Raw genomic sequence first — 10,293 nt, 5'->3', positions numbered from 1 at the left:
TATGTGCATATTTTAAATTTCAAGCCATATTATACACAAATAGAAGCAAAAAAGTGGCTGTTGGACAAAAAAGATGGCAGGACCAGTAGGTGGCGGAATGGTTACATTGCTGGACTCCTATGTAGTTGACTGCGGTTCTGAGTCCCGACCTGGTGGCTTAAAACTCATGCCAGGTACGTGTATGTGCACACCCAAAAATCCCAAGAGGAGAATGGACTGTGGTGTGGCCATCCCCCCAGGTGGGTGATTTCTTGCTTTCTGTCTCTTTTGTCTCTTGTCTCTACAGTGAGTGCATGCACCCTACAGCAAAAATCTCTCTTAAAAAAAAAAAAAGATAGCAATTCAGTAAACAGCTTAACAAAAGAACATTTAAAATAAAATATATTTTCAGTTTAATATGACAATCCACAATTAATAATGACAGATTGGATGTTTAATAATATATACCTATTTTCTCAGTCAAGTAGATAGATATTTCATTAAATCTACACATTAAACCTTCATATTTTTCTTAAACTTCTAATGGGTAAAATTAGGCTAGCCTGAAATATTTCTGAACAGTAAACACAACCCCTTAGTACTGATCTCCACTCCTATAGAATCTACTATTTTTAGCACATCTCTGACCCAAACCAAACAAAAACCTCCAAAACTAGAAACCTGCTACAAATGAATTAATTAGACTGAATAGTTTAAATATGGTATTTTTAGTGGCAGTTTTGACTGTGGTTAATTATTATATAAGCTGTCAGAAAAGTCATGAAGTATGCAAAAATGTGTCACAACTTTTCCGATGACTCAATATTATAGAAAAGGGTCTTTACGTTAACACATTTTAAAGTACAGTACAGTATATTCCATATATTAATAAAAATAAATAGGACTTTTTCTGGGGAGAGGATCTGGTAAAATCTGGTCAGTTCCATTTTATTCATGCTATATCTCAGGTTTGAATTACAATGTGAATCGTTCAGCTATATATAGTATCCTTAATATAAAACTAAATGTGTCATCTCAAATCTTAGTTGATGTCATTAAGGATTTATCCATCCAATTCAATTAGCTGACCTAAGCATTTTTTAGTGCTTTATTATTCTTTTTATGTTAATAACCAATTACTTCCTTCTTTCAACAACTCACATTTATTCAATATAGCAAGTTTTCAGAATGACAAACTATTTTTTATTAATTCTTAAGTATCCTATAGACCCACAATGGGGGGGGGGGGGAAACAAATGGGATTTTTTTTTTGTAAGTTGCCTAAAGACCCCCAGGGGGGGGGGGGGGTAAACAAATGGAAATGGGAGAAATCTTTTGCCACCACTGGAACTACCAAGCTACACTTAAGACAATTCTAAATTCAGAAGGTAGCGCGGGGGGTGGGGGGGGGAAGAGGCAAAGTAAGAACCTCTTAAAATTAGAAGAAATTAGACTAGTTTAGTTTTCTTTAATATCTCCTTTAATAAGACAGTACAGCACACAACTGAGCCCCAGTGTGTCAGTTAAACATGGGGATGTATATTCACAGGAAGAGAATGGAAACAAGCTTAATCTTAACCTCATTCTTTTTGGCAACTAATGGAAATACAAATATGGACCAATTCTCTCTCAGTGTATCTTATCAAGTCTTTGAAGACACCGTTAACAGTTTTATAATGAACTTTGCTGTGAACTGTTAAAGAACCCTCACATTGAATAATAAGGATGTTTAACACTTGTAATTTTCTCATTATAGCAGATTTAACTAAAACACAATAAAAGGGATTGTACTTATAATCCCCATAGGAAGTATAAGAACTAATGTCTCATGTGAGATCAGTGCAGCTATTTGCCCACCACTGAGATAGTTAAATATGGTGTCTTCTGCTGCTTATAAAAAGGGGTTAAATACAAGAAAAAAACATTCTGCATTACAGTCAGTAAAACAAATGAAAAAAATTAAGTCAAAATTTGTGAATGGTTTCTAAATGAGCTGTTACTAAACATAAACACACATATGCTCAAAGCACTTTAAAAAACTTGTAAATTATAATTTACCCAGACTTTCTGTAATATCTCCCCCAACAAGAAATTAGATAAAATTCTAATGTTTAACCAACATATTAGGAAGCAACAAATACTAAACCTGAAATTTAGGAAATTAAATACACACGAAAAAGGACTGTATAAGAACAAGAGTTGCTAAGAGACTATTAGCACTCAAGTTTTTTCTTGGAAATTCTTAATTTACAGTGAAGACGAACAAGGTGGGCAAAATATTCAGAGCTACAAAACACACAGTGATGAGTTACAGCAGAAAGAGGGAATGCATTTTGAAATCCACAGGATCAGATATGTGGCTCCTAAGCAGTTACCAGTAAATATTTTAGTGTTCTTCCTATTATGTTAAATTTAAATTTAGTTGCAGTTTTACTTTATCAATTAATAGCTGACACAAGAAAATTAAAGAACCCCCTAAAGTTAGTCTTCCTTAACTGGGTAGGATTTACCTTATAATCCAAACAAACCAGCTTCCCCACCCTTAGATCCAAAAGAATGTGAATATTGGCCTATTTTCATACTTCTGTAGTTAAGACGGAAGTTGCTCTATACACAGTCTTTGATTTTAGAAACCAGCACAAAGCAAACTCCTAAAATCAGCTCACTTAGAAAAGAAAGGAGGGAGGGTACTCCTAGGAATTAACCCAGCCCTAAGTCATTCCAATCTTCCTGTTAATGCAAACTCCACTCATAAAATTAGCCAAATAGTTAATAACATCCCAAAACTTCAAAAATGGTTTCAATTTCAAATGAAAGAACCTGAAGAATTTTCAAAGAATCCATATAATTTATAAAACAGATCTTCACCAGTTCACATTTGTTCCATCATATTTATGTGTTAAAGGGTAGGCCCAATGATTATTTCATTATGGAATCTAATTCAGAAACTAATCTTTCAGAAGGAATCCCTGACAAACCAGCTGCTGTTAGGAATTTTTTTAATCAATTTTCTACAGAGCACACCTGGCTGGCAGCTAGAGCCAGGTCATAGAGTAATTTTAAATATTCCAATCTCAAACACAGGAAATGATCAGAGGGGTACAATGACATACGATTGCAATATACAAAGGCAGCAGGTAAGTCATTCTTCAACTAGTTCATCAGCTACCAATAAAACTGTGTGCATACTTTTAATGAATGAGTCTGCTCTAGTTTACTGAATGAAGCTGCCACTGAACTGAGAACGGGAAGTTAAGATTTACACTTGTAATTCTAGCTGATGAATTCATTAGATTTTTATAAGGCAAATAATGTGGAAAGTTAGAACAGAATTTCTAGAACCATTTATCCTGTGATGTTGTAAAATCAAAGTACTACTTTATTAAATGAGTTATTTTACACAATATGAACATCAATATAATTACAATTGTAAAAAAATTTTTATAACAAGGATGGACTGATTTTCAGATTTCCAAATCAGAGTCAACTGTACATTTACACAGAATTGTCTTTGCGTGAAGCCCAAAAGGGAACAGGATAAAAATGAGTTTCTGTAGCCCCTTTATTTTTGCTGATCAACAGTTTGTTAGAAAAGCAGCTGCAGGTTTGTTACCTAAGGTCTGAGACAGTAGAAGAGTCAAAGGTGTCATGAATTCACCTAGAAAACATAAGCAATATTTTCAATGATTGTAACCATTGTACGAATGCAACTCATATGCCTCTCAACTATCTAAGAAGACTATCAAGTTGTCTCTGATAGATTTGTCAACTGCATTTTACACACAGATACTTGGCAAATTTACTGAAAATCTCAAGTACACATACACACACACACACCCTCTTCCCACCCCATCATTTGAGGAGGAAAAGAACCCAACCACATAGAAAGTATAAAATGATGGCTTCCAAGGAACTACCAAGTTTATACAGCATATGCCCACACTTTGCCCTACATTTTAATCTTTACAAGCTCTGCTAAGTACTGTAAATAAGTACGTGTAAAAAGGTGCTCCTGAATATTGGTCTGCATCACTTTGGAGAAGAGATTTTGAAATCGTTGCAATATCTTTCAAATATATTTCAATGATATGTTTCTTTAAGGTGATAAGCCTCTTTCACTCCTGGACCAGAGCTGGCCAGCATCCACTCATTGCCCTCATCCCCAGTTTTGGCTACAATAGGAAAAACTTGGGTTTTCAAAGGCACTGAAAATAAATGGTCTCAAAATAAGGATTTCAACAACTGTAAAGTGTTCTACTAAAGTAACGATTGGAAGTAACAACGGTAAAGTTAAACATAAAATTAAGTTAAACATCAACTTAAAACAGAGACGCCAATAAGGTTTCAGAAGGCAGAAATTAATTACGCCATTATAGAAGAGACTTTTAATTTTACATACAACTCTGACATCAATAAACCAATGGAAAAAGAGGTCGGTCACCTGGAAACAACTTCATGCCTGAACATCAGCCAGTTCCGGAGGAAGTGGAGTCTTAGGATGCTTGCTCTCAAAGTGCTGCTTGAAGGTCTTAGGGTCTGGCATTTGTGTCTAATTTAAACATAGGGCAAATGAGAAAAAATAGACCTTTGTTATAAAACAAAAACTAAAACTACGTTAACTTTTAAAATCCTGAAATTGCTCCTGACAATCATCACAAAACAGTAAAAATAATTTTTTTTTTTTGGAGATTTTTGCTATGGGGTGTGTGCGCTCACTAGAGAGACAGAGAGACAGAAGGACAGAAAATAAGAAATCACCCCCAGGGATTGTGGCCACACCACAATCTCTTCTCCTCTTGGGATTTTGGGTACGCATGCATGCACACTGGATCCAGGCCTTGAACCGCAGTTGACTACATGGGAGTCCAGCAACATAACCACTATGCCACCTGCTATGCTAGTTCCACACTAAAATACCTAGAATGCAGTAGCTGACATGTTAAGGATCTCACGACAAAGAAATCCCTAATATTCTCACATTTTATTTATGAAAAAAGGGTAGGCCACACAGGATGAGGTAGTCTCCTTCTGTGATTAACACCAAACAATAGGAAACATTTATTAAACCCTTATTACAATAAGCATGTAACCCCAGTTCTCATAGAGCTTTCCATACTCTTTAGTCTCTACCATCATACCCATTTTACACGAGAAGGAAATAAGGCCCGAGTTTAATCTGACAAAGACCTGTTTTAATCTAGCACTAGGTACTTCAGTTCTTAAATACTATACTACACTGACTTTCCTCGACAAGGACCCTCGATTCAACATATTCAATTTCATAAAACATGAAATAAGTGCCTTTGGTCATAAGCTTTTAAATATGTGAACTACTGTAGCACTTTCAGGTCAAGTTATTTCTTCATCATTAATTTAGTAAAATTTATTTTCACCTTGAATTTTCCCAAACAGAATCAGAAGCTGTTCAATTTCAGTATTCTGAATGTAACAAAATTCAATGAGTCAGATATTTAATGTAACAGATTCTCTCTCTTTTTTTTTTGAAGAAGTTTTTGCTATAGGGCATATGCACTCACCAGAGAGACAGAGAGATAGAAAATGAGAAATCACCCCCCCAGGGGGGATGGCCACGCCACAATCCCTTCTCCTCCATTCTCCTCTCAGGATCTTGGGCACACATGCACACGTGCCCAGTGTGAGTTTAAGCCACCAGGTCCAGGACTAGAACCACTATCAACTACATGGGAGCTACATAGCATTATGCCAACTGCTGGTCCCCAGATTCTCTCTCTTAATGAGAACTTTTTTGTAGGTAAGAACTTCTATTTCTTTTTGAAGAGAGAGAAAGAGAAAGCTAAAAAGTAAGCTGCCAGATCCTGGACTTGAACCACTGGGAATCCAGCACTACCATGGAACCTACCAGCCCTAGGAACTTCTATTTCACTGGCAATGACACTAACAGATGATAAACTATAGTTCAGGAATCATGTCTTATCAAGATCCTTCCCCATCCATGCCATCAATCCTACTCTGGAATAAGGCCTTTAAAGTTATATACACAGATAGAGTAGATGCACTGGACCTCAACTATTGTTTTCCCCCTTTGGCACTCATCTACTCCCTAACTTCAAGAGCAGTGGGCTTAAACAAGCAAGCAATCGGCTCTGACTTGGAATTTCAGAAACACATCTTTGATAGGCAGTGTGGTAGACTGGTCCAGAGCACAGTCTGCAGCTGGCTGACCCTGGACATGTTACTGAATTCCCATGACTGAGTTTACTTGTCTGTAAAATGAGAATAATGTAAGTATTCTCTCTCATATGGTTATTGTGTGGATAAATACATGTAAACTATCTGGATCAGTACCTGGTACATTATAATAAGCACTCGTAGTAGCTGTTTTCACTACTGTTCTTCAAGTCTGATAAAACATTTCTAGTAAAAGCCCTCAATATTAACATACTCTATAAAGTTTTATAGATAATTCAAACTATGGATTTAGCGAAGGACAAAAAAACCAACGATGTGAGCAGAGGTATTTTCATCAGCATTTTATATAGCTCTAAATTAAGAATGTAGATCTGACTTTCCTACAGAGTTCAAAGTGTTTTACGTACCCTTATAAAAACATCATAATTCTTCATGAAGAAAGGGACTTTGTTCATTCCTTTTCTCCAGCACCTAGAGAATGGTGCCTGGCCACGGAAACCCAAATATTTGTTATGTATAGGAGAAGAGAGATAGATTTCTAAAAATAGCCAGCTCTCAAATCGACTACTTCAAGGGAAGTCATCTATTTTGCCAGGACTACAAACTTTTAACCTGCACTAACCAGTCTCTAACCAGAGCACTGCCCATGGGAAAGCTTTTAGTTCCCCTTACCCTACAGACAGTGCACGTATATATCAGGGCAGCTTTGGCAGCAGCCTTTTGGTCATGTCCTTGTTTCTTCTTTTGTCCAGCTTGCTTTTTGGCATTCTTCTGCTGAGACTGAATCTTCTGCTGTCCACGAGCCATATCTAAAATAGAAGTTGAAGTATTGGAATAATTTATTTGTCTTAAGACAGAGTCATCCAAGTATAGTAACATTCTCAGAGTAGAAGTCTTTTTATAGGAACATTTAGCAATTGAAATATATGGGTTTTCAAATTCTCACATACTATGCTACATACATAAAATGTGTATAGTTTTTATATAAACTGTACAAAAATGATATGAATTAGGTATAATCTGGTTCAATCACTGTGGAAAAACCACTGTCTATGATCTAGCAAGTCCACTCTGGGTATACATGCAACAGAAATGTACATGTACATATACCAAAACACAAGTATGAGAATGTTCAGAGGACCTGTTTCCAAAATGGGAAACAATCCAAATGACTATCAACAGTAAAACGGATACATAACTTTATATAATATTTATCCAATGGAATATTATACAGTATTCAGAAAGAAGCTGTCACAAGTTAACGATATACTTATATCTGTGTAAAAGAAGCCAGTTACAAAGAATATATATTGTATAGAGTTCAAAACAGGCAAAACTAATCTATAATAAAACAGGCCTCCTTGGCAGTTTGGGACTAAGGATTGGGACTGGAGGGCTTGAGTGGGACTTATGGGGTGCTGAAAGTGTTCTACTTTGTGAACTAGGTAATGATTACACAGGTGTGTTTACTTGTAAAAATGCCATTGAGCTGTCATATCACTTAAGATTTGTGCAACTTACTGTATGTAACCTTGCAAAGTTTTCCCCCAAAAATGTTCTCCCCCACCATTTATTTGATCATTTTGCAAAGGTACTTCGCCCTTCCGGTATTCACTGTTATGACTTGAGATTCTTAACACTGTATTAGATATGAGAGCTGTCAGCTAACTCCTCTAATGACCACCACAGGAACAGGTGAAAACTATTCTCTCAAAAAAGGTTTCATAAAACAACCAATCTAGCCTGAATTTTCCTAAAAGGTTGGTCTTTGCCAAGTTGATGCACAAATTATAAAATTTAAGAATAAATTCATTTCCATTTGAGACAGTGAACCAGGTAAAGGGATAAGGGGTCCTTCAACGAATCTTCACAAAATTGAAAGATACCATTTTTTACTAATGATGATCCAAAGTGATTATCAATGAGTTAAAAATAAGTCACTAAAAAAAGTAAAAAGTTACTTTTATTGTTCCATTAAAATGAAAGAGTTCTATTAGACAATAAAAGTTAAACCTGCTCATAAGGGGACTATAATGAGTCTCAAATGTTCTTTAATTTTACTAAAATTGGATCTTAGTAGAATTCATATACAATTTTGACTAGTACAGCAATTAAATTTTAAACTTAAAAGTTTAAATCCTTGCAGGATAAGAACATACGATGGAGCTACATCAACTTTGCCAGAAAAAAAAAAGTGCTCACGTTTTCTGGCTGAACTTTACTAGTTAATGTATATGAGGACAAAACATCTCGCAGAAACAACTGAGTGCCTCTCCCACCCCTTAAACACAAAAAAAAGGGGAAGGGACTGAAAAACACTTGACTGGACAAATTCCCACTAACATTTAACACTGAACTGAAAGTCAGATAAAATATAGAAAAGGATCGATGCTTTTCCAGGAAGCCGGTTGAGTATCTTACCAATTACAAAAACATCTAATGAGCTAGCCTAATATACGAAAATGGTAAATTTACAATTACAAATTGTTAGTCCTTGAAGACTCAGCTTACTTTTTTTTTTAATACCAAGTTTGCATTAATTTCAAGCCAAACTACATGATTTTTTAAAAAAGTCTATTTAAGTGCAAATGTTAGGACAAGCTTAACCAGACTGTTACCATGGAAACAGGTTTGGATACTTTTCTGTCATTTGGATGACAGTGGTCAGGTGTTCCATCTGATGCATATCAAAGTTCATAACATTCTTAAAGTCTCAATGTCTTAGTAACAGGACTTCTAGAATATTTTTAGTCCACTCATGCATCTTAACTCAACACAATGTACTTTATGAATGTTAATACACTGATTTCTGGGTAACCTCCTAAATATTTTATATTGAAAAATAAAGCTCATAAAATGGAAGGCCACTAATTCCAGAAGATTCTTTGCTATAGAAATTTTTACCTATCTTGGTAATATTTTCATGCAGTGATCTGTACCAAGCAATGTCATTAGACACACGAAATCATTTTTAACTTTTGCATTTCAGTCTTCTACAGTAATACACAATAGATGTAGCCCATTTGCCACTGTCACCTAACAACTGTAACAAAAAAGTCTTAAGAGCTTTAAGAAATTAAAGACAGCAGCCCTTGTTCTTGTTATTAAGGCAGAGATCTTAACCAGGTAAGGGCAATTGACTCAAACAGGCTAAAAGCAATGAGGGGTAGGCCCCTAACTCCTGACAAGACACTGCATTGGTTTCCTTTCTGAAAGCAGAAATGCAAACCAACAAACCACCTGCTTTTGGACAGCTCAACTCTGGACTTGCTCTCAAGGCAATTGAATTTTCTACAAAAATCTTAAGCTTAACTGCTACTTAAGTGTGACAAAGTGAAGGGCAAGAAGTCATTTACAAATTCCTACGAACTGTATTTTAATGTAGGCAGCCCTTAGTGTGGTTTTCAAGGGGCAGCAAAGAGGGAAACAGCAGAACAAACGAGTTCTTCTAAAATGAGCTCTCGCAGGAGGCAACAAGTAAAGCATTGCCTTAAAGATTCTTTTACAACTAATAAAACGAATGGGTGAGAGCAATGAAGACACAACCATCCAAAAAGCAAAGGCCCAGGCAGGCTCAACATCCTGGCCCTATTTTCTAACTACATCCTTTTGGGGTGAGGGAGGGAGGGAAACCCTAGAAGCAAGATACTTCACCCAACACCTCACTGACCCCAGCCGCAGCCCAGCGCACTTCCTTCCCACACTCGCTTCTCGGGCCTCGGAGAGCCCCCTCCTCCTTCCTGATATCTAGGACCACTCAGTCCCCACCTACCCGCTAGTCCTCACCGACCCTGGCCCGAGACGCGCCTTCTGGAGGCCTTGGCTGCCCGCAACTCGGCCCCTTCGGCCACAGGGAGCCAAGCCTCGAGCTGCTGTCGCCAGGGGGTAAGGTTACCACTCTGCTCCCGCGGCCGGCCTGCGACCCGGCCACCTGCAGGGCTGGCAGGCGCCCCAGCTTCCCTCCTTCCGCGGCCCGCGCAAGGACCGGCCGGACCCCGCGGCCCCCAGTCAGGAGCGAGAGGTCAGAGCCCCCTGCCACCCCTCGCGACCCGGGACGGACCTCCTCGGTCCCCGCAGCCCCCTGCCGGCTGGCCCCCACCCCGGTTCCCGGCCGTCCCGCGGCGGCAGAGGCCGCCCAGGTGG

At 37.7% G+C, this 10,293-nt stretch overlaps 1 protein-coding gene across 1 annotated transcript; it reads right to left on the bottom strand.

Annotated features, from left to right (window-relative positions):
• Nucleotides 1-1,949: 1,949 nt before the first annotated feature.
• ZNF706 (zinc finger protein 706) lies at nt 1,950-6,959 on the bottom strand. The gene is made up of 3 exons (XM_014592067.2): nt 6,823-6,959; nt 4,421-4,528; nt 1,950-3,637 (listed from the first exon to the last, which is right to left on the bottom strand). The coding sequence occupies exons 1-2, from the start codon at nt 6,955-6,957 to the stop codon at nt 4,433-4,435; spliced, it is 231 nt and encodes a 76-aa protein (XP_014447553.1). The 5' UTR covers nt 6,958-6,959; the 3' UTR covers nt 1,950-3,637; nt 4,421-4,432.
• Between the last annotated feature and the right edge of the window lie 3,334 nt (nt 6,960-10,293).

Source organism: Tupaia chinensis, unplaced genomic scaffold (genome assembly GCF_000334495.1).
Source record: "Tupaia chinensis unplaced genomic scaffold, TupChi_1.0 Scaffold000646_1, whole genome shotgun sequence".
In the NCBI taxonomy this organism is placed as follows: domain Eukaryota; kingdom Metazoa; phylum Chordata; class Mammalia; order Scandentia; family Tupaiidae; genus Tupaia; species Tupaia belangeri.
Note: the sequence above shows the minus strand (reverse complement) of the source record. Positions and strands in the feature narration are given on the sequence as shown.

What these genes read in the sequence shown, in the direction of transcription:
- ZNF706 (XM_014592067.2), bottom strand. Translation starts at nt 6,957, where the DNA reads ATGGCTCGTGGACAGCAGAAGATTCAGTCTCAGCAGAAGAATGCCAAA. An exon ending in ATACGTGCACTGTCTGTAGG is followed by an intron (nt 4,529 to 6,822) that starts GTAAGGGGAACT and finishes TGTTTAAATTAG; the next exon opens with ACACAAATGCCAGACCCTAA.